Here is a 21,989-nt window from a genome sequence, read left to right as displayed (position 1 = left end):
GGAGTTTGCTCCTGTACTGACCCTAGCCCTGCTCTTCCACTGAACAGTGCCCCCCAGAGACCTCCAAGGCCCGCCGGGATACCCAGAGCAATGAGCTCATTGAGATCAATCCACAGTCTGAAGGCAAGGTCTACACCCGCTGCTTCTGCCTGGAGGAACCTCAAAACAGCCAGGTGGGTGGGCAGGACAGGAAGATGCCAGCACAGGCAGGCATACGTGAGATACCCCTCCCCTGAGCTGACTGACGTCTGCCACCAGGGTCAGTTGGCCATGGGCCCATGGCAGGAGGGGCACTGGAAGCCCTCCCTATTTGTACACCACCCCTAAATGATTCAAGGAGGCAGAGACAGCCCACTGGCCACCACTGGGTGGCCCTGTGCCCACCTACCTATGGGTGTTGAGAGTGGTACCATCTACCTCTGGCACTGCCTAGACCCTCATGGATGCTATCCAGACTCTTCTGATGAGGGCAGGACTAAGCTTGTCCCTCAAAGGCAGTTTCTCCAGGACAGAGGTACCTGGGATCAGAGGTCAGGTCATATTGCTTCCCCGCAGGGATGGCTCAATCTCCTGGGCCCAGGGCCAGCCAGTGCGAGACTGGTTTTACACCCAGCACCATGGCCAGCTGCCCTGCCCTTTCTCAGGTTCTTTAGAGGTGGCACGGAAACCTGGTTCCTCCCTTTGCCCCACCCCCTGGCTGGCAGTCTCCCTGCCCGCCTGGGCGTCCTGCCCAGCCTTGGGCTGCAGGAACACAGGATCCCATTGATGCATGGTCCTGTTTGCTCTGACATCACATGGGTGGGTGGGGGAGAAGGAGGGGGACCTGTTGGGGCAGCCACAGGGGCCTGAGCGGGCCCTCGATGCCCCAGGAGGTGCCAGATGCCAGGCTGAGGGTATACCTGGGGTCCATGCCCCCTGCCTGGGTACCCCTTTCCAGCATGGGCCCCAGAACTTCCCCCTCCTCAAGGATTTCTCTTCGCTCTGTCTGCCCAGGTGGATGCCCAGCTAACGGGAAGAATCAACCAGAAGGCAGAAAGGGGAGCAAAGGTAGAGGTGGGGTGTGGAGGACCCCACATGCCATCAGTCTGCCCTCTGTGCCCCTGTAAACCCCAGGGATAAGGTGCTCCACTCCCACTCTCCTCCCGCCTTTCCCACCTCCTGGACAGAGCTTAGGACATGTAGGTGCCAGCTCTGATCAAGAAGGACGGATGGGGGTGAGACAGATGCAGTGCCTGGCACTCTCTAGAGTGCCCACTCCTGTTGGTTTGGGGGTAGGGGTGTTGGAAACAGTGCTCGGCCCCCTGAGCTCCCTGCCCATTCCCACGCCCCCCACCCTTCCCTCAGGTCCATCGGGAGACAGCAGCCGATGAGGTAAGCCTCCCAAGGGACTGGCAGCAGGGGAGGTGCCAGTGTGAACCCTTTGGACCAGGCTTTGGGCACGGAGCCTCAGCATAGGGGTGCTGGCTGACTACACAGCTCCTGGCATTCCTTGGGGGCCTGATGCTGGGCCCTGTCTGCCCACTGCCTCTCCTTGGGTTGGGGGGTAGGTAACCCTGGAGGACACTCCTGCTGAGTTGGCAGCAAAGGGCCACAGGCATCATGGGGAGAGCCCAGCCTTCAGTCACGGTGCCCTTGGATTCTGGGCCATACTCTGCCCCAGCATGCTGTGTGACCTAGAGTGTATTGCTATTCCTCTCTGGGCTTCAGTTTCCCCTTCTGAAAAACGACTGTGGGGCTGGGTGGGTGGGAAATGAGGGGTGAGGCTTGTTTTATAGGATTCCTATTTTCAGGCTCCCCTCAGATTCCACTCAAGACATGTGTGATGTTCTGTGGGCCTGATGGTGATGGAGGTGGGGAGGGCTCACCCCAGGGGCTCAGAATTGACCTCTTGGCCTGCTTCTCCCTTTCAGTGTCCACCCTGTGTCCATGGTGCCCAGGACAGCAATGTGAGTGAATGGAGGGTGTGCAGGGTGGAGCGGGCAAGAGCCGGGAATGGACGTTGCCTAGAGCTGGCTTGGCAGCCTCCTGGGTGAGGACAAGGGGGTCTTTGTACACTTTCATTCTCACTCCCTGCCCATCTCCCAGAGCCGGACTTGACCCCCACTGCCATCCCCACCAAGCCAGGGCTGTGTAGAAGAAAGCCGGTGACCTGCCTTGTCATCTGCAGTGTGTTCGGGTTCAGGGCCTGGGCAGGGGGTGGTGGCCGGCAGGACTGGGGTGGTGGCTGGCAGGACCAGGACCTTGGTTGCTGATTCCAGCTTTGCACTCCCCACAAGGTCTCCCCCTGCTCTGGTGGAGGCTTCCTGCGTTCTCCTAGAGGCCTAGAGAAGGGGAAGAGCTGGCTCAGCACGCGGCAAGGGCTCCCACAGCATTGGTTCGGGGCCTGCTATCCCTTTCTAGCTGGCCCTGGTCCAGCCTTCCTCTGGGGGTCCAGAAGGGCAAGGAGAGGGACTCAGTGTGAGGCCACCTGGCACCCAACTGTGCCTCTTCCATAGGCAGCAAGAATCACCATTTTTCTGTGGTCTAACGTTCTGAGTTGACCTCCCACATTGGTCCAAGGGCACAACCCTGGCTCCCCTCAGCTCCAAGGCCCCCTGACTTTGAGGGATATCAGGAGTACCTCCTCTGCTCCCCACCCCCTCTTTCAATCCAGTCCCCCACCAAATCTGGTAAGGCTGATGGTCCCCAGATGTGCAGGGGTTACCATGGAAACCAAGCAGCCATGTTATCCCAGCAACTGGGAGGCAGAGCTAACCAAAGCCAGGCAGGTTAGAGGAGGTAGGTTAGACTCTCTGCAAATGTTACAGGCTGAGGAAATGGAGTCCGCTTGCTAGTTTGCCTGGGAGGCAGAGCAGGGGCTGGGATACAGGCTGCTGGTCCTGCTATCATGCTGTGTGACCCTGTCTAAATTGCTTGACTTCTCTGGGCCCCTGGTTTTCTCTCTCTACCGGAAGTGTGATGCCCTCTCCTCTGTCCCTTCAGGTGACACTTGCTCCCTCTGGCCCCAAGGTGAGTCCTAACGGAGAACAGGACATTCCTGTCCTCTTTGGCAACCCCAGCCATTCCCACAGCATGTGACCCTGTGGCTGTGTGTTTATATCAGGGCCACCTAAGCCTGTATGTGTGTAGGGTGATTAGGTGTATGCATGGTAGAGAAAGCAGGGAGTTGTGTGTGTACAAAGATGCTAAGAGCTGCCCTTTTCTGAGACCCTTCTGTGCCCCAGGCCCTGGGCCAGAGCTGTGCACATTTGTTACCCTTCTGAACCCTCTCAATACTCAGCCTGCAGCGTGGGTGCTATCATTTTACTTCAGGGGAAACTGAGGCCCAGCTGTGCCCACATATGTCTGACTAGGTGTGTTAGAATGATTGTGTATGGGTGTGGCTACATGCATCTTTGGGACACATGTTTGCATACGTGTGGCACACAAAGGCTAGAGTTGAACCCGTGTACCTGTGGGCCTAACGAGGCCACAGAGCTTGTGAGTGACGGGGAGGGAAGCTATGCAACTGTGAATTAGGCTTGTATGTGCTGGTCAATACCGTTTTATTGATGAAGAAACTGAGGCTCAGAAAGGTGACATGACCTGCTCTGAGTGACATGCTAGCAAGTACAGGGTTTGAAGTCCGGCAGCCTGACACTCAGCCAGCGTGGGTTTCTGCCACCGTGCGTGTGTGTGTCCATACGCCTCCAGCTGTGCTGTGTGTGAGCTGATGTGCTTGGGCACGGGTGTGGGGGATGGGATACCCCCCTTGAGACTGTAGATTTGCCATATATAGTCTCTTGGGGTAGGAGAGCATGTGGATGAATGGGTGTGGAATCCACATGCTTGTGTGTGGTGGGGGGAGGGGCGGGGCAGGACACTGCTCACATGTGTGCATATTTTCGTACCCATGTGTGGGGGATGGGTGGAGGGGGACAGGGGTGGGGAGAGCTTCCTCGAGGCTCCCATGTGCCCCCTCTGGTCCTAGCTTCCATTCTGGTTTCACTCTCAGGGAGGGAAAGGTGAGCGGGGCCTGCCTGGTCCACCAGGCTCCAAGGGAGAGAAGGGAGCACGGGTAAGTGTCTCAGCCCTGCCCGTGGCAGGACGTTTGCCAGCTGTGCCCTGGGGTGAGGTGGGATGTGAGCCATCATCTCATCATCCCAGCAGAAAGCCTGCAGCCTGGCCCAGATCAGGGGAGTGGGGTGAGGGCCAGGGTCTTTCTAGGGGTTCAGGTGTGGAAGCCCCTCTTTTCTAGGGATACTTAGGACTATGGGGTTCCCAGGCCGATCCTCCTCACAACACGTCTAGGGGACTTCCCCAGAGTTCCCACCCCTGATCCCTTGTTGCCTACCCTCAGGGCAATGACTGTGTTCGAATCTCCCCGGATGCCCCACTTCAGGTAAGACTTGGAGGTGATGCCTGCTTCAGGGCCAATATGGGGCCAGCCCCTGGGGAGGGGCTGTGGGCTTGGCAGCCCATCAGGTGACCCTCTGCCCCCGCTCAACACCATGTTCCCCTGTTCAGTGTGCAGAAGGCCCAAAGGGAGAGAAGGGGCAGTCAGGAGCTCTGGTGAGTGTGGGATCAGGGATAGGGCAGGGGTGCTGGGTCCAGGGTCCAGCCTTACCCTCCCTTCCTTCCCTCCCTTCTTTTGTCTCCCCTCCTCATCTCAGGGACCCTCAGGACTCCCAGGCTCAACAGGCGAGAAGGTAACAAGCCCGGATTTGGAGGGGCGGGTTCTAGGGAGGTCTGTAGGCTCTACAGCCATGAGCAAGGAGGAATTGGGGTTCTCTTAGGAGAGGATGTCAGTGGGCACAGAGCTGGCAGGACCCTCCTCCCCTGCCCTAGTCATCCTGCCTTGTCCAAATACCCAACCGACCTGGAGGGAAATGCCACAGATTCCCCCAGTGAGTGGCCTGGCTGGTCTGGAAGTTCTTCCTGTTGTCTACCCTCCCATGGTGATGGAAGCCATTCACTCTCAGGGGAGACAGAGACCAAGGGTCTAGAAGGCAGTTGTCCCTCCCCCAGATGGAGCTGCCCAGCTGTCCCAGGCCTTTCCCTCATCCTGGTCACTGTGCTTCTTCCTTCCCCAGGGCCAGAAAGGCGAGAAGGGCGACGGAGGCCTCAAGGGTGTGCCGGGAAAGCCAGGCCGGGACGTAGGTGCCTGGGACCCCCTTCCCCACCACAACCCCCAGCATGGGGTCTGAGAATGCTGGGATTTAACCTTCGGAATCCAGCCTCCTCCCCTTGCTCACACAGGGTGGGGAGGGGCTGTGCCCCAGGAGGCACAAGTGGGGACAGAAAAGGACCTGAGCCCAGGCCTCCTTACTCCCAGCCTCAGAGCCCCGAACCTCTAACACCCTAAGGTTGACAATGTGCTGACCTCGGGGCACCAGGGTGGGCTCTGGTTTGGGGGAGGGGCGGGGAGGGTGGGACAGGTGGGCATTCACCTCTCCCAGTGGGTGCACTGAAACATAATACTCACTAAACACAGTACTACTAACACTCATAGCCCAAAAACTAATGACAGCCTGATCCCGTAATCTCACATGATTAGCGTGCATGATAGCCAGGCCTCAGGGCTGTTTGTACACCCTCCCCCTTATCCCCCGACAGGGCCGGCCAGGAGAGATCTGTGTCATTGGGCCCAAAGGGCAGAAGGTGAGTTGTGGATGTTTGTGGGGTGGAGATGGGGTGGCAGGGCTGGGGTAGCAGGTCTCTGATGCCCACCTTATGTCTGTGCCAGGGAGACCCTGGCTTTGTTGGGCCTGAGGGGCTGGCAGGAGAGCCCGGACCCCCTGGCCTCCCTGGACCCCCTGGGATAGGACTGCCTGGGACCCCGGTGAGTACCTCCTTGCTTCTCCTGCTGCTGTGTTTTTCTCAGAGACCCCTCTCCCACTCTGGCCAGGGAAGGAAGCGGGGAAGATAAGGCTCTGTCCCAGGAGTCCTGGCTGGAGGAGAGGGTGAGGGTAGAAGATCTCGCTGTGGTGAGAGGTCCCTGGAAACTTCCACTTGACTCTGTTTCTGCCCTCAGGGGGATCCAGGTGGCCCACCAGGCCCTAAGGGAGACAAGGTAAGCATAGATGGGAGTGCAGTCACATGGGGAGCTCCATGCTTGACAGGAGGAGACAGGAGAAGGGGCCGGGGCAGCTTCCCACAGGGGAAACAAGTCCCAGGGAGGAGGCCGGGCCTTTGGAGGAGGAGGCTGGGCTCGGCTTGGCCAGGCCCCTTGGCGGGGAGTGTCCTGTCCCCATCCCGGTGCTCATTGAGGTTGAAACCTTAGCCTGTGTTCCAGGTATAGGGATGGGCAGGTCTAAGTGTTGTAAAGACCAAAGTGGACTTTGCTGGAGGGCCCAAGCTCATTTTAGGGCCTTGTGCCTGGATGTGCAGAAAGCTCTGGAAATTTCTGTGTGTGATGCTGGGGTTTCCCTGGGGTCGCGCGGATCACCTCCTAACCTGTGCACAGTGAAGGGGCACACAGAGGCCTCATTTTCTCTCTTCCTTTGAAATGACGTGGGTTAGACATGGAGGGCAGGCAACAGGAACCGACCAAATGGGACAAAAGGCGATGGGGAGATTTGGCAAAGAATGTTCTGCCATCACAGAGGGGCACGGGTGGGGAAAGGGGAATGCACCGAGGTCGCATTGGCCAGGAGGCAACCCCCTTATCCTTTCTTCTGACCACAGGGCAGCTCTGGGATCCCAGGAAAGGAAGGCCCTGGTGGGAAACCTGTGAGTGACTTCAATCCAGTGGGGGAGGGTTGCTCTTCCAAGGCCTCTGGAGGGAGGGGCTAGGTCCTCCAGCCCTCAGTTGGCACACCAGCCCTCTGCCCTGGCACTGATGCCCATTGCCTCTTTTCTAACAGGGGAAACCAGGTGTGAAGGGAGAGAAGGTGAGTCCCAGGCCTGGCTGTCCAGATCGGGGTGGGAATGGGACCCCCCTCTCTGCAAACGACAGTGACCATCAAGGGCCCTAGGCCTAGGGGTGCTGGACCTTCCTCAGGGGACCCCCACCCTTTCTTCCTCTGATGTCCATGTGCAATGAGTACATAAAGAACCTGGCTTGGGGGTGAGCTGAGTTCAAACCCTGCCTCCACCACACACATGGTTATGAAAGGTCTGAGTCAATTAGCTTGTCTCTTAGCCCAAGTTTCCGTGTCTGTCAGTGGGACACAGTCATGTTTCAAGGCTTACAGCGAGGATGTAGATCTGTGCCGCCCTGGAATCTTGTGGTGAATGAATGAGTCAGTTGAACAGGAAGCCCCAGCGGCATTCCTGCTGTCCACTTTGATGTTGGGGGTGGGGCTCTGGCAGACCCAACGTCTAAGGCTGGTATGTGCAAGAGGCCCCTTGCCTTCCCCAGGGTCTCAGCCCCACCCTGTCCACTTATTGCCTTTCCGTTCTGCTAGGGTGACCCCTGTGAAGTGTGCCCAACACTGCCTGAAGGGTTCCAGAGCTTTGTCGGACTCCCTGGAAAGCCAGGGCCCAAAGGGGAGCCTGGTGATCCTGTATCAGCCAGGGTGAGTGCCCAGGGTGACCACTGAGGGACCTCCCCCAGCACACAAAGAAACCTGGGGGCATGATCATAGAGAGGAGTTGGGCAGAGGGACTGTGTACTTCTCGTGGCTACTGAGAGATTATGGGCAGAGAGTCTAGGCTCTTATGGTATTAAGGGGTCTGAACCACAGAGCTCAGGGCTGGGCTAGAGTGCCACCTCAGGTCTCCATGGCAACCTCCCAGGGCTTTCCAGGAGACTCTAGGATGCCTTTTGGGCAAGCTGGGAGGAAGCCCACCCTTATTGTGAGTGAGGCTGTGTCCTAGGATTGGTTGTGTTTTGGGGGTGGAGGAAAGGAGTGAGCAGGACTGGGTGAGCCCCCTCTCTCACAGACCCCTTCTTTCAGGACTACCCGAAAACTGTCGGACAAAAAGGCGACAGGGTATGTGCGGGAACTTTCCACTGGGGTAACTTAACCTGGCCTCATTCCCTCCCCTGCCATGCTCCTGCTTGTTATGTGGGTTGATGAACCCTGCCTCTGGGGTGCTGGCCTTGAACCCCATGGGACCCCTAGGTGTTTGGATGGTTTGCGTGTGTGACATTGCTGTCCTCGCATATTGCCAGGGAGTTTGGGGGTGCCCCATCGTGCCCTGTCTCAGCCCACAAACCTTTTTTTTTCCCTGCAGGGAGTCCCTGGCATCCAAGGCATCAAAGGAGAGAAGGTGAGGGAACCCCGCTCTCCTGGTTGCCCTCCTCTGCCTACCTGGGAGTATTTCTGATCCTTCCTCTTCTTTACACAGGGGGAGTCCTGCTTGTCCTGCAGCTCGGTTGTAGGGGCCCAGCATCTTGCATCCTCCACAGGGGCCAGTGGAGATGTGGGCTCCCCTGGCTTTGGTCTGCCTGGCCTTCCGGTGAGTGACTACTTTCTCCCAGTCCAGCCCAGTTCAGCCCATCCTTGCCATACTGGTGATCTTGGCTTTTCAGATCCCAAGTCTCAGGGCAGGGATCAGGAGGGAGGGGAAGAGGCAGGTGTCCCAGGCCTGTCTCCTCGTCCCTCCCTCCGTCCCTGTGCTGCCCCAGGCTCCTTGCCCTGGAACTTCCTCTTAGCACCTCTGGCTTCAGTTGTCTAACTGAAGAAACTGTCCAGCTACCTGAAGGACACAATTCCTATCTTATGTTTCTCTTTCCGGTTGGACACTGGGACCCAGGGAGCCTTGGAGAGGTGGGAGTGGGGAGATGTTGAGACTCTGTCTTGGTTGTTTTTCAGGGGAAAGCTGGGTTGCCAGGGCTGAAAGGAGAGAAGGTGAGACCTGGGTTAGATGTCAGGGACACTGGGGTTTCTAGGCAGGGAGGCAGGGGAGGAGCGGCGCGGGCGGGGAATAAGGGTAATATAAACAAGAGATTCAGACGGTAAATTCACAGTAAAATTAATTTACTAGTGCTTTGCAGACTGGAGTCAAAGAATGTATTTCTGAGAGCCCTCATGTTCTGTAAGAGAATTCCTTAGTGTGGGTGTGATGATATTCTAAAACTATTAAGCACATTCAAGATTACTTTATAATACTGACAATATGTAACACTTCTTTATTGCTTATTATGTGCCGGGCACTATTCCAAATCTTGTAAGTGTGTTCACTTGTTTTGTCCTCCCAGTTTTTATGGGGTAGGTGCTCCCTTATTCCCGTTTCACAGATGAGGAAACGGAGGCACAGAAAGGCCAAGTAAATTGCCCAAAGTTACACAGGTGATTGGATGCAGAGCTGGGATTGAGCCCAGGAAGCCTAGCTCCAGAGACTGTAATCTTCATTATGCCGCTGGGTCAATTTCAGTGCCTGTGTTAACGTATCTATTTATGATTGCATTGGAGACAAACGGCAGGCTTGAACTTCTAATGCAGTGTTACCCAAATGAGGGGTTCTGTGGGTGTACGAATGTTCAAGTGTGAGAAACACTGAAGTATGTGTGCAGACTCAACCCTAACAGGGGAAGCCCACGTGTCACATCACATGTGGGGCCTTTGCACCCCCACCCCGCCTGCCGCCTCTTCCCAGCTTCTCCATCTCAGTCATCAGCTCACAGCCAGCCCCCCAAAGCCCAGCCTTACGGTCGTCCTCAGGTCCTCCACTCCTGACACTGTCCCCTCCTGCCTCTAGCCCCCCAGCGAGCCCTGACAGTTCTGCCCATGAGGGTTCTCTCACTCCTCCACTTCTCTCCATGCCCACCACTGCCATGGTAATCTGCGTTCCCATGGCCTCTCTCCTGCATGGTGAAACCTCCTCTGGCCTGCCTGTGGCCACTGCAGCCCTGCAGCAGTCCAGTTTTCATCTGGTAGTTTTTTTTTGAGACGGAGTCTCACTCTGTTGCCCAGGCTGGAGTGCAGTAGCATGATCTCTGCTCACTGCAACCTTCGTCTCCCAGGTTCAAGCGATTCTCCTGCCTCAGCCTCCTGATTTGCTGGGATTACAGCCATGCACCACCACACTTAGCTAATTTTTGTAGTTTTCGTAGAGACGGGGTTTTGCCATGTTGGCCAGGCTGGTCTCAAACTCCTGACCTCAAGTAATCTACCCTCCTTGGCCTCCCAAAGTGCTGGGATTACAGGTGTGAGCCATCGTACCTGGCCTTCATCCAGTAGTTTAATGTGGCTTTGTAGAAGAATCAGTATTTCCCTCCTTACAGTCCCTCTGTGACTTACTTTCTACCATAGCTCTGCTGTGCCTCACAGGACCCCGGATGCCCCAGCCCCCATCCTTCCCACATTCATCCACTTCTTCCCCTTCTCTTCTGGTTTACCGTGCCTCAGCCATGTGAACCTTCTTTCCATTATGGAATATGTCTGGACTACTCTCACCTGTCAGATTTTGTACTTGTGGTTCCCACTAGAAACATCTAGAATGTTTTTCCTTTCTACCCTCCCCCTATTCTTTCACTGGATGACCTTATTCTCATTCTTCTGGTAATAATCAGGGTTAACACCTCTCTGACCACCTCCACTTACTCTGTCTCATCACCTTGTTGATTTCCTTCATAGTACTCACCATTGTTTAAAATGATTTAGAAAGTTCTGCATGTGCAAACTCAACAGGCATTACTGTTTGTGCTGCTCACTGCTGTCTACCCACTGCCTCAGCCCAGTGCTCCATGTATAAAGGTGTCCAATGAAAGGCTGTTGGAAAAATGCATTCATGATTTTTGTGTTCTGAGCCAGGGCTGAGGGTGGACTGGATTCCATGAGGTGAGGCTGGGAGCAGAAATAGGGCTTCTAGCCCCTGGCTGGTCACAGACTCCCTTGGGGACCTTGGAGAAAGCCCTCTTCCTCTCTGGACATGAGAGGGTAGTCTGGACATCCAAAGGGGCTGCTTTTATAGTTTTGAGTTTGCAATTGCTCTGGCACCTAGACTGCATCCCCTCTTCAATCATGGCTTTTGTGCTTTCTCTCAGGGTAACTTCGGGGAGGCAGGGCCAGCTGGCAGTCCAGTAAGTATGTTTGGGATGGCAACAGCTTGGGAGAGGACAAGGTGGGAGGGGCTGACAGGCATAGCCCCGGCAGCTGCTGGGCATTACCTGGAGCGTCTTAACATGCAGGGGCCACCAGGACCAGTGGGACCAGTAGGCATCAAAGGGGCGAAGGTGAGTCTGGTCTGGGGACATTCTCTGTGCTGCAGCCTGGGTGAGCTTCCTAGACAGACACTCGTCTTGCTCGACTTCAAACCCTCTGGGGCTCCTTGCTGTCTGTTAGGCAGAGTCTGACTCCTTGGCAAGGCACAAGACCCCTGATCACTCAGCTCCACCTTTATTTCTTTCCTGTTCTCCCTTCATCTTTCCTGAGATAACCCCTCACCCAGCAGAGGTGCAGTGTCAGACCCAGTGACATTCCCCAGCCCTAGATTCCAAACCTGGCTCAAGTGCACTAGGGCCTGGAGGACCCCCTAACCCAATGTCCTTGCCTGGCAGGGGGAGCCCTGTGAGCCGTGTCCAGCCCTGTCCAACCTTCAGGATGGGGATGTCCGTGTGGTGGCCTTGCCTGGCCCATCCGGAGAGAAGGGGGAACCTGGGCCTCCAGGCTTTGGCTTGCCAGGAAAACAGGTGAGGTGGGATATAGGCAGGGGCCTCTGGAGGGGGATGCAGGCGGGGCTTAGGACAGGGGAGGGGTCCTGCCTGGGCCTCTTGACTCCCTGGGCAGTTGGGGGTAGTGGGGAGGGTGTGGCGGGGTCAGAGCCTCTGTCTCCAGAAGAAGCTGCCCTCACAGGTCTCTGCCCTTTATCCTGGGACAGAGTATGGCAGAGTGGGCAGAAAGAGCGTCATCCTAGGACCAGAGAGACCTGGGTTCCAATCTTAGCTTTGCCTCTTACTAAGTCTTTGACTTGAGCAAGTCACTTCTCTCCACCTCTGTTTCTTGCACAGAGTAAAGCCTAGTAATGACGTGTGTGAAGTGCTTAGAAGCACACCATGGGCACTGGGGAAATGGCAGTTACCACTGTGGTTATTATCACTGTTACTGCTTTCATAGTAACGGCCAGCACTGCCACAGTGGACACTATGTGCCAGGCACTGCTGCACACGACATATTCGCTTGTCTAACCTCACAGGATCCCTATAGGGCAGAAGCCTATACTATTTTTATCATCCCCATTTGACAGCTGAAGAAACTGAGGTACAGAGATAGATGAGCTAATTTGCCCATGTCACCCAGGCAAGGAGTCTGGCACAAATCTCTCCTCTGACCCTGGGCAATAATGCTTCACTGGCACGAAAGCAGAGATTTGGTTTTGTTTATTTACTGTTGTATGCCCCGAACTGATGTGGTGCCAGGCACTTCAGGGTGGCTGGTATGAGTGAGCGGGTGCTGGAAATTCTTTCTCCTCAGGGCAAGGCTGGAGAGCGTGGACTGAAGGGGCAGAAGGTGAGAGGGCCTCTGTGGGCATGGGGGTGGGCACAGCATCCTCTCAGATCCCTCCTTGCCTCCTTTTCCTCCTTCCCTAGCCCTGAACCCTCAGCCCCAGCAAAGGACCGTGAGTGCCTGCTGGTCCCAGGGGCAACTTGCCCCCGGCTGGGCCGGCCTTGCCTTCCTTGAACTCCGCTGCTTACAGGGTGATGCTGGGAATCCCGGAGACCCTGGAACGCCGGGAACCACAGGACGGCCAGGACTGTCAGGAGAGCCTGGAGTTCGGGGCCCTGCGGGGCCAAAAGGAGAAAAGGTTAGTCAGGTGGAGTGGTTGGGGTCAGGGGAGTTTGCTGCATAAAAAAATCAGGTGGCGCACCAGTGAGGGAAGGACTGCAGGGCCAGCTGGGGCCTTAACGGCTGTCAGAGTCACTGAGTGGAGGCTCCTCAGGGCTTCTCCTCTGCTAGGAGTGTCAGGGGCCTGTTTTGATTTCCCAGGCTGAGGTGGGAGCATTCAAGGGGCAGAGTGTTCAGAGGGGTGCAGGGTATCCTGGCCTGGGTGCCAGCACTGGCTCATGGGCTCCAGGCTGTACCCATCTTTGACCAGGGTGATGGCTGCACTGCCTGCCCCAGCCTGCAGGGGACAGTGACAGATGTGGCAGGACGGCCTGGGCAGCCCGGCCCCAAAGGAGAACCGGGTCCCGAAGGCATGGGCCGACCTGGTAAACCCGTGAGTTGCCTGCCCTCTGGCCCTTCCCTGCCTGGGCTTTGCCTCCTCTCCCTCCTGTCCCCCTTTCCCCTGCAGGGACTCCATGGGCCACCTTGTGCCTTTTAGGGCCAACCCGGTCTACCAGGAGTTCAAGGGCCCCCAGGTCTGAAGGGCATGCAGGTATGTGTGAGTCTTGGGGCCCTGGGCTGCAGCTACGTGAGGGCAAGGGGTGGGATAGACTGATCCATGGGGGCAGTGGGCCTGGAGTGGGAAATGGAGGCAGGATGCAGGGCAGGGAGAAGCTGGGGGAGAAGGGGCTGGGGAGAAGGGTGAAGGGTGACTGGGGAACCTCGAGCCAGGGACTGTCCTTCTGCCTCTTCAGGGAGAGCCAGGGCCTCCAGGAAGGGGAGTCCAGGGACCCCAGGTGAGTCTCTAGCCTTGCCTTTGCCTGTCCCCTCAACACTTCTATTAGCCAACTACCTAATTCCATCCACTCCCAAACTGCAGGGCTCTGCCTGCCCCCAGATGCACAGGACTTAGTTCTGGGACCAGGAGCCAGGCCATAACCCTGGCCTGCTGTTGCTTCTGTCAGGGACTTGCCTTTGACCCCAGCCTCTCTGACCCTCAGGGTCTCCTTGGGGAGCTCTTCTGAATTTGGGCTGGTAGATGCCCCACCCAGACCAGGTCTGCCGGTGTGGCAGGGCCAGAGGAACAGGTTGGCTGTGGCTGCTGTGTGCTAGTCTGCCCTTTCTGACTTGCAGGGGGAGCCTGGAGCCCCGGGTTTGCCTGGCGTTCAGGTACGTCTGCCTGAGTCCTGGAGGAGGATAGCAGGCGAGGGGGCCATTCTAGGATACGGGTTAACTAACAGTGCTTCCATCTGCAGGGACTTCCGGGACCTCGGGGACCACCTGGCCGCACTGGAGAGAAGGGTGCCCAGGTGAGCCTCTGCCTCCATGGGCATTGGGCCTGCAGTATTCCAGAGTGTCCCAGCAGCCGGCACAGGGGACACAGGGGCCAAGTGCTGCCTATCAGAGGGCTGCCTAAGACCTGTCGGGATGTGTCTTACCTGCTGGGTCGTAGCTGGCCTCCAATTCTGCCCCTGCAACCTTTGTACCCTCTCTTACACAGGGATCCCCAGGGGTGAAAGGAGCCACCGGACCCGTGGGACCTCCTGGGGCCAGTGTCTCTGGGCCTCCGGTAAGTCTTCTCTGTGCTCCATTCTGGTGGTGTTGCTGGAACGAAGGATGTTTCTGCTGGGAAGAGGGCATGGAGCTGACCCTGCCCATCCCAGCAGCACAGGGCATGGGAGGAGAGAGGCCTCAGCCCAGCCTCAGACAAGGAAGACCTCACTCCTTTAAGGGAATGCTTGAATAATGCAATAATGTTCACCACCATTTTTTGAGCAGTGATCATGCTGAGGTCCTGTGCTAAGCTCTAAACACAGAAATTCATGTCATCCTCACATCAGCCCTGTAAGGGAACTCACTTCATAGATCAGGAAATTGGGGGTCAGAGGGTGAGGAGGCAGAGCCACGGACTTCAACCTAGGCCTGTCTGACTCAAAGCCCATCCCTAGTCATTAGGGACATGTGAACCGGTGCTGCCCAGTACAACTGTCTATGAGGATGGAAACGCTGTGTTCGGCACAACCACAGGTGGCTGTTGAGCGCACCTGAAATGCAGCTAGTGTGACTGAGGAACTCAGTTTTAAGTGACATTTAATTTTAATTAATTTAAATTTAAATAGCCCCATGTGGCTATGGACTACGGTATCAGACAGCACAGATCCAGACCAGCAACTACTTCCAGTGTAATTGGAAAGACCTTCCCTTTGTACTATTCCCCCAGTGGCTCCCATGTTTTAAAAGACGTGTCTATTGAACAAATTGCACGGATTAAGTAATCATAAGTGCATTTTCTCATTTTTAGTCATCAAAGACCTGTGTAGTCGTCAGCTTCTACTCCACATGAACCTGCTAGAATTTTACCAGATAATCTAATTGCAGCCTAAATCAAAGGCATGCTACCTTTCAGCCAGTCTGTTCCATGCCAGGTGGTGGGCAAATGCGTAATTTGTCTTGGGCTTTTGTTAATGTTAAAAATAGCCCAGTGAACTGTATCCTCTTCTATCTTTGCGGATCCCTGGAGAAATTCCAGTTCCAGTTTGGAATTCACTGATAGGAGAGTGCACCAACGTCCAAAGCGGGCGGGTACTCGCCCAAGTCCACACAGCCAGTCTCTATTGCCCCGCAGAGCTGGACAGCCAGGATTCCTGCCTGTCCCAGGGAGCCCCAGGGCAGAATGAGAGACGTGGGCCAGGTTCTCAGGGAGCTTCAAGTCCCAAGTGTGAAGGTGGAGGAGCCCACATGAAGGAGCTATGGGAACGCCCTGTGTGGCCGGGCTGGCCTCTCCTGGCCTGAGCAGACTCCATGCCGTTGTCCAAGCTGCTTGCCTTTCCAGGAGAATGTTCCAGACCTCTCCTCATGCTGAATTCCATCCAGCAGGCTTCCCGTCCTCAGCCGCACACTTGCTAGGGGTGTGACCTTAGGCAAGTGACAGCTTCTCAAACTCTCCAGTTTTTTGTGGATAAAAAAGGGGCTGAAATCCCCTTCTCCCAGTTAGGTCAACAGACACAACTTTTGTGATAGGGAGAAAGTGTATCAAGCACTAAAGAGAGAGAGGAGAGAGCAGAGACTTCAGGCTACACACGCCTGGCTGTAGCTGGCTGCTGGGTCTATCATGAAGTTTCTTTAAGGCTCAGTTTCCTCACCTGAAAACCAGAACAATACTGTCCTGCTGGACTGGGAGAGGGGATTCCATTCAATGTTCCCTGACGGGTACTTGGCCCTGTGGCTGGCACCCGGATGTGCTCAGGAAATGCCAGTCTTCTTCCTTGTCCGGCACCTCAGTCTGCTCCTCTGGAACGTGAGCCCTGGGCTACAGCGCCTTTCTGCAGCAGGCCAGATGGCTGGCCGCTGCCCAGTCTCACCCTCTGACTCTGGGCTCTCTCCCTTCAGGGCCGTGATGGGCAGCAAGGACAGACGGGACCCAGAGGGACACCAGTGAGTACAGTGTCTCGGGACAGCAGGAATCCATGGCTGGCCCTGCCTCGGCACCCATATCTGCTCACCTTTCTGTGTTTCTTCCCTGCAGGGTGAAAAGGGACCACGAGGAGAGAAGGTGAGTTCCAAGGGCCTGTGTCCCATGCGCTGGGGGGTTAGCAGCCCCTCCAGCCTTCCCACCACGAATCAGGGGAGCCTGTGCACATGAAGCTGCCTTGGAGTGGACGATGGGGGTGGAGGAGGCATCCTGGGCTCCTTCCTACCCCCAGCTCCCTGGTTTCAGGGGCTCCACATATCCCTAACTTCACCTGGTTGCTGGCCTGAGACTCAACCAGGATTATGGGAGACTGGAAAACTCCAAGGCCCCCTTAGGAGGGCAGCTGCATTTTCAAATGGGGGCTGAGTCAGAGGATGGGGCAGGAAGTGAGCTGGGAAGGACTAGTGGTGAGAGGGCAGAGAGGTGAGGGGCCCCTGAGAGAAGGGCATGGAAGCCAGGGGAGCGGGGCTGCAGTTGTACTGAAGATGAGATTACCTGCATGGCAGCAGACAAGGTTATAACTGATGACTGTAACAGCAGGACCATGGTTTGCTGAATAATCTCCATGCGACAGGACCCCTGTATACACGAATCCATTTTGTCTTCCTGAGACTCCGTGCGCCTGGAATGACTGTTCCCATTTTACAGGCAAGGAGGCTGAGGTGCAGAGAGGTTGAACAGGTTGCCCAAGGGCAACATCATAAGAGGCCGATCCTGGATTGAAACCCGGGCCTCTCCATCTCTAGAGCCCCATGCCTCTCGGATGTCCATTTCAAGTGGCCCTTTGTCTTCGTCCGTGTCTCACAAAGGCTCTTGTCTTTTCAGGGTGAGCCAGGGGAGTGCTCCTGCCCCTCTCGAGGAGACCTCGTCTTCTCTGGCATGCCGGTAAGTGGCACTGTGAGAGCCTTCCCCCAGCCCGGGGGAGAGGAGCAGCTTCAGCCTCGTCTGGTGCCCAGGGTGCAAGGGCTCCGCAGGGCCGCACACCCCAGCCATCCGCCTCTCCACGCAGCCCCGCGCTTGGTGTAGACATTGCCTATAACCTCTCCCCTTCTTTTGCGACCCCCACTCCCACCCAGGGTGCTCCGGGACTTTGGATGGGCAGCTCCTGGCAGCCGGGCCCGCAGGTGTGTCGCTTGTCTCCTCATGTCCGCCAGCACCCCACGGCTTGTCCATCCTAAACAGCTGCTCTCAGCCATGGGGCAGAGCTCTTTGCTGGCTCTGACTCTTCCCTCTCTCCCTCAGGGTCCACCAGGTATTCCTGGACCACCAGGCCCCCCTGGAGTGCCCGGGCTGCAGGTAAAGGGGGAGAAGAGAAGGAGGAGTTTGGGTGGCAGAGCTCATGTGGTCAGGGTGGCTGCTCCAGGCTGGACCCCAAGGACGCTTCTCCCCCACCCCAAAAACACAGACATGCCATTTCTCATTCCTCTATTCAGCTGCCTACCAGGGTGGCAAGGAGGGCCCACTGAGCCTCTCGGCCAGGCTCTGCACTCCCAGCACGGTTTCAAGGAATGCCCTGTTGCATCAGCTGTCAGGAATCCACAATCTGGGTCAGATAAAAATCCCTTACCCTGGTACAGAGCCCGGCCCACTGTTTTGGAGCAGCATTCAACACTCATTCATGCAACATGTGTTTTTGCACATTTGCTATTTTTCCAGCACTGTTTTAAGTGCTGTGAATACAGTAGTGGCTAAAAATAAAAGCCCCTGCCCTCTTGGAGCTTATATTCAGTAGGAAAGACAGACAATAAGCAAGAAAAATAAATAAAATATAGTGTGTTAGAAAGTGATATGTACGAAGGAGAAAGGTAAAGAAGGGAGTGAGGATAGAAAATGGGACGAGGGCAGGAGAAGTATTTGCAAAATGTACTGAAAAGAAGGTAACGTTTGAATCAAAACTGAAAGGAGATGAGGAGAGAAGCTGTGAGGGAGAGGCTTTGTGGCAGAGAAAGCAGCCAGTGCAAAGGCCCAGAGGTGGGAATGTGCCTGATGTGTTTGGGGAATTGCAAGGAAGCCAGAGATAGTGAGGGGAGAGCATTAGGAGCCAAGATCTGTGTGACGCTGTGAATAAAGGGTACATTCCAGAGCCAGGCAGCCTGAACTTGAATCCCGGCTCTGCCTTGTGCTAGCTGTATGATGGTAGGCAAGTTCCTTAACCTCTCTGTGTCTCACTGCCCTCTTCTGCTAAGTGCACCTAACTCATAGGGCTTTTGTGAGTATTAAACAAGTTAATGCATGTGAAGTGTATAGAATTGTGCCCATGACTATTATATATTATTTATATGACAAATGCTTAGAAGGCATTAGCTATCATTATTATGATGACGAGTACTATTACTATTTTACATCCATTCTTTCATTCATTTGAGCCTTACATAAAAAGCCCCAGCAGGAAGGCAGTGTTATGATTCCTAAGTCACAGCTGTACAAGCTGAGGCTCTGAGAGACGAAGTATCTTGTCTAAGGCCACCCAATTAGGAATTGACAATGCTGGACTGGGGCTTCCCCATGCAAGGCCCTTTTCGCCTTCTTCTGATGCCTTTCAGGACAGTTCCCAGTGGTTTGCATACCAAGCCATGTTTTCCAGAGGTTCTAGGTGGCATAGACACCACCGTCTGTGTGTCTGGCTCCCAGCTCCTAAGAGAGTGATTCTCACCTGAAGAAGCAGGGCAGCATCACAGGGAAGCTTTTTACAAGCTAGTCCTCCTTGCCCCAATGATTTGATACATTTCGTATCTTCCCTCCCTGCTCCCGCTACCTTGGCACACCTCCCCTGCCACCGTGGGCTGGGAGTCTGCTCTAGTGAGCCACTGTTGCTGATGGGAGTCTCTGCCAGGATCCCAATTCTCTCTACCCCATTGGAAGTGCTGAACTAGAGCCCAGGCCACAGATTTGCAGCCACACATTTGCCGAGTGTCTGGGGCTTCCTGCCACACTGCCAGGAAGCAGGATTCTGTCTGCAGAGGGCTTGCAGTTTCCTTGGGGAAGCGTAAGAGTCATTTCAAAGTGACCCATTAATAAGTGAGAGCTGATGTAGCGTGAACCCTGCCAAGACATGCTGGGGAATGAGGCAGAAAAGAGTGACTGCTGAGTCTGGTCCCAGGCACCAGAGTCCTCGCCTAGTGCCAGCGCGTGAGACCAAGCCGAGGCTGCTGCTGACAGGCACCTGCCCCATGCCAGGTGGGATCCAGAAGGGCCGAGCAGCTCCTTTATTGAAGTATAGACACAGGCTCAGGGATGTACAGCACTTACTCATCCAAGGCCGTATAGTCCCAGTGCTTAGTTATCTCATTTCATCTCAATCCATTTCACAGAGGAGGAAGCTGAGGCACTGAGGTCAAGAAAGTTGCCTGAGGCAACTAGTAGGTCATTGAGCCTAGGTTTCAATTCTGGCTGCACTTCACTTCCACAGTAGGACAGCAGGTAGAACATTTAGTTCTGGGAGGTTGGGTAAACAATTACAAAACATCAGGCCTGAACTAACACACTGGCCATGGAGAGGGGAGCAGGGGATGAATAATGATTTAGGGCATAATAATCAACATGTTTGGGCCGTCATGGTGGCTCATGCCTGTAATCCCAGCACTTTGGGAGGCCGAGGTCGGCGGATCATTTGAGGTCAGGAGTTCGAGACCAGCCTGGCCAACATGGCAAAACCCCATCTCTACTGAAAATACAAAAAGAATTAACCAGGTTTTGTGGCACATGCCTGTAATCCCAGCTACTCGGGAGGCTGAGGCAGGAGAATTACTTGAACCCAGGAAGCGGAGGTTTCGATGAGCTGAGATTGCACCACTGCACTCCAGCCTGGGAGACAGAGTGATACATCTCAAAATAAATAAATAAATAAATAAATAAATAAATAAATAAATAAATAAAAATAGTTCACATGTTGAAGGCATTTTCCCTGTGCCAGGCACTGCTCTAAGCCCTGATGGTGCACGGAGATGCCAGCAGGGCTGGATGGTGGCTGGCTCCAGGTCTGACCCAGGCTTGGTAGAGTCTGCCTGGAAATTGCTCGGGAGCTGGTGATATGTTCCATTGCTGGGAGCTGGGACTTGAAGGGAGGCCATATCTCAGAGTGCGCCAAGGAAATCCTGTGCAGGGAGGAGCAGGCTGAGCAGCAGTGCATTCCCTCAACACGTACTTAATGCGCACCTCCTCCATGTCGGGCACTGGGGATTCACAATGGAACATACTCCCTGCCTCCATGGAGTGTTTAATATGCAAATGTGCCTCAGGAATCTGCAAGGGGAACAGTGTCCGGATGACATGCATCGAACGTAACCATCCTTGCAGCCATTGTCTCCTTGAAGCCTCACCATAAACTATCCCTGTTTTACAGATAAGGAAACTGAGGCATAGAATTTCTTCCCCCAAATAAATTGCCAAAAGTTACACAGGTAGTCAGAATTTTGTATCTAGATGAATCTGACTGGCAAGCACCCACCCTTGCTGTGTCCGTGAATGTTCTGGGGATGTCTGTTGAGGACTGATGCTGGAATCGTGGTTAAGAGAGGGATTAGAAGCCAGTGATCCTCGCTCTGGACCTCAGCTCTGTGCCTTGCTCAACTTGTGACCTTTGGCAAGTACTTACTCTGGGTTCTCTTTTTTCTTTTTGAGATTGCCCAGACTAAAGTTTAGTCGTATGATCTTGGCTCACTGCAACCTCCATCTCCCAGGTTCAAGTGTTTCTCCTGCCTCAGCCTCCCGTGTATCTGGGACCACAGGTACACACCACCAAGCCCTGCTAATTTTTGTATTTTTAGTAGAGACAGAGTTTCGCCATGTTGGCCAGGCTAGTCTTGAACTCCTGGCCTCAGGTGATCCGCCCGCCTCAGCCTCCCAAAGTGCTAGGATTGCAGGTGTGAGCCGCCGCACCCGGCCTCCTCTGGATTTTTTGTGCTATTTTTAAGATGGAGATAACAGCACCTAGTTCAACAAGATAACTGTGATGATTAAATGAGAAAGTAGGCTGGGTGTGGTGGCTCATGCCTATAATTCCAACATTTTGAGAGGCCGAGGTGGGAGGATCACTTAGGCCCAGAAGTTTGAGACCAGCCTACCAGTGAGACCTGGTCTCTACAATAAATACAAAAGAATTAGCCGGGCCTGGTGGTGAGCGCCTCTAGTCCCAGCTACTCAGGAGGCTGAGGTGGGAGAATCGCTTGAGCTGAGTTCGAGGCTAAGTGAGCTATAATTATGCCATTGCACTCCAGCCTGGGTGACAGAGTGAGACCCCGTCTCTAAAAAAAAAAAAGAAAAAAGAAAAAAGAAAGGAAAAAGAAAGAGAAAGAGAAAATATAGAAAAATGACTTAGCACAAAAATAAACAGTAGTTCCATGGAAGACCCTCTACTCAATTTCTGACCTTCCTCTGGTGTGTGGGGAAAACACTTGCTGTTCGACTGGTTTGGGGGGGTCACTCTTCTGGGCCTCCTTGGCTTTCCCTATAAAGAGGGTCGAGAGGCTTTTGAGCCAAGAATAGATGTCAGCCTTGTGCCAACCAGGGCTCTCAGCTCTGCAGGACAAGGGGAAGAGGAGGCGGGGTGATGAGAAGGAAACAGGCTGACCAGCAGGCTAGAGAGATGGAGCCCACTCACTCGTGTCTCTTCTTGGCTACAGGGAGTGCCTGGAAACAACGGTTTGCCAGGACAGCCTGGGCTCACTGCGGAACTGGTGGGTACCAGCCAGGACTCCCTGTCCATGCCCCTTCCCTGCCCCTCCCAGGGCTGCTCAAGCTATGAAGCTGGCCCGGTAGCTGCAGTGGGGGTCCCTCTTCTCTCCCCCTTCTGAGGCTGGAAGGTGCATGGCATGTGCCAAGGCTCT

At 55.1% G+C, this 21,989-nt stretch overlaps 1 protein-coding gene across 1 annotated transcript in view; it reads left to right on the top strand.

Annotated features, from left to right (window-relative positions):
* Positions 1-21,989, top strand: part of COL16A1 (collagen, type XVI, alpha 1) — a 51,561-nt gene that overhangs the window by 6,807 nt on the left and 22,765 nt on the right. The window contains exons 8-43 of the mRNA XM_011974022.1: positions 48-173; positions 994-1,047; positions 1,345-1,371; positions 1,911-1,946; positions 2,983-3,009; positions 3,995-4,057; positions 4,340-4,381; positions 4,507-4,551; positions 4,653-4,688; positions 5,073-5,135; positions 5,596-5,640; positions 5,726-5,821; positions 6,014-6,052; positions 6,667-6,711; positions 6,846-6,872; positions 7,389-7,499; positions 8,161-8,196; positions 8,275-8,385; positions 8,742-8,777; positions 10,916-10,951; positions 11,060-11,104; positions 11,429-11,560; positions 12,342-12,377; positions 12,565-12,672; positions 12,964-13,086; positions 13,192-13,245; positions 13,448-13,489; positions 13,827-13,862; positions 13,949-14,002; positions 14,194-14,262; positions 16,083-16,127; positions 16,219-16,245; positions 16,990-17,049; positions 17,241-17,288; positions 17,407-17,460; positions 21,786-21,839. Of these exons, the coding sequence (XP_011829412.1) occupies positions 48-173; positions 994-1,047; positions 1,345-1,371; positions 1,911-1,946; positions 2,983-3,009; positions 3,995-4,057; positions 4,340-4,381; positions 4,507-4,551; positions 4,653-4,688; positions 5,073-5,135; positions 5,596-5,640; positions 5,726-5,821; positions 6,014-6,052; positions 6,667-6,711; positions 6,846-6,872; positions 7,389-7,499; positions 8,161-8,196; positions 8,275-8,385; positions 8,742-8,777; positions 10,916-10,951; positions 11,060-11,104; positions 11,429-11,560; positions 12,342-12,377; positions 12,565-12,672; positions 12,964-13,086; positions 13,192-13,245; positions 13,448-13,489; positions 13,827-13,862; positions 13,949-14,002; positions 14,194-14,262; positions 16,083-16,127; positions 16,219-16,245; positions 16,990-17,049; positions 17,241-17,288; positions 17,407-17,460; positions 21,786-21,839 (2,088 nt within the window). The remainder of the gene's footprint in view (positions 1-47; positions 174-993; positions 1,048-1,344; positions 1,372-1,910; positions 1,947-2,982; positions 3,010-3,994; positions 4,058-4,339; positions 4,382-4,506; positions 4,552-4,652; positions 4,689-5,072; positions 5,136-5,595; positions 5,641-5,725; positions 5,822-6,013; positions 6,053-6,666; positions 6,712-6,845; positions 6,873-7,388; positions 7,500-8,160; positions 8,197-8,274; positions 8,386-8,741; positions 8,778-10,915; positions 10,952-11,059; positions 11,105-11,428; positions 11,561-12,341; positions 12,378-12,564; positions 12,673-12,963; positions 13,087-13,191; positions 13,246-13,447; positions 13,490-13,826; positions 13,863-13,948; positions 14,003-14,193; positions 14,263-16,082; positions 16,128-16,218; positions 16,246-16,989; positions 17,050-17,240; positions 17,289-17,406; positions 17,461-21,785; positions 21,840-21,989) is intronic.

The sequence above is a fragment of the Mandrillus leucophaeus genome, unplaced genomic scaffold (genome assembly GCF_000951045.1).
Source record: "Mandrillus leucophaeus isolate KB7577 unplaced genomic scaffold, Mleu.le_1.0 Scaffold141, whole genome shotgun sequence".
Classification (NCBI taxonomy): Eukaryota; Metazoa; Chordata; class Mammalia; order Primates; family Cercopithecidae; genus Mandrillus; species Mandrillus leucophaeus.
The sequence above is the reverse complement of the archived record's forward strand: the minus strand, read 5'-3'. Positions and strand labels throughout refer to the sequence as shown.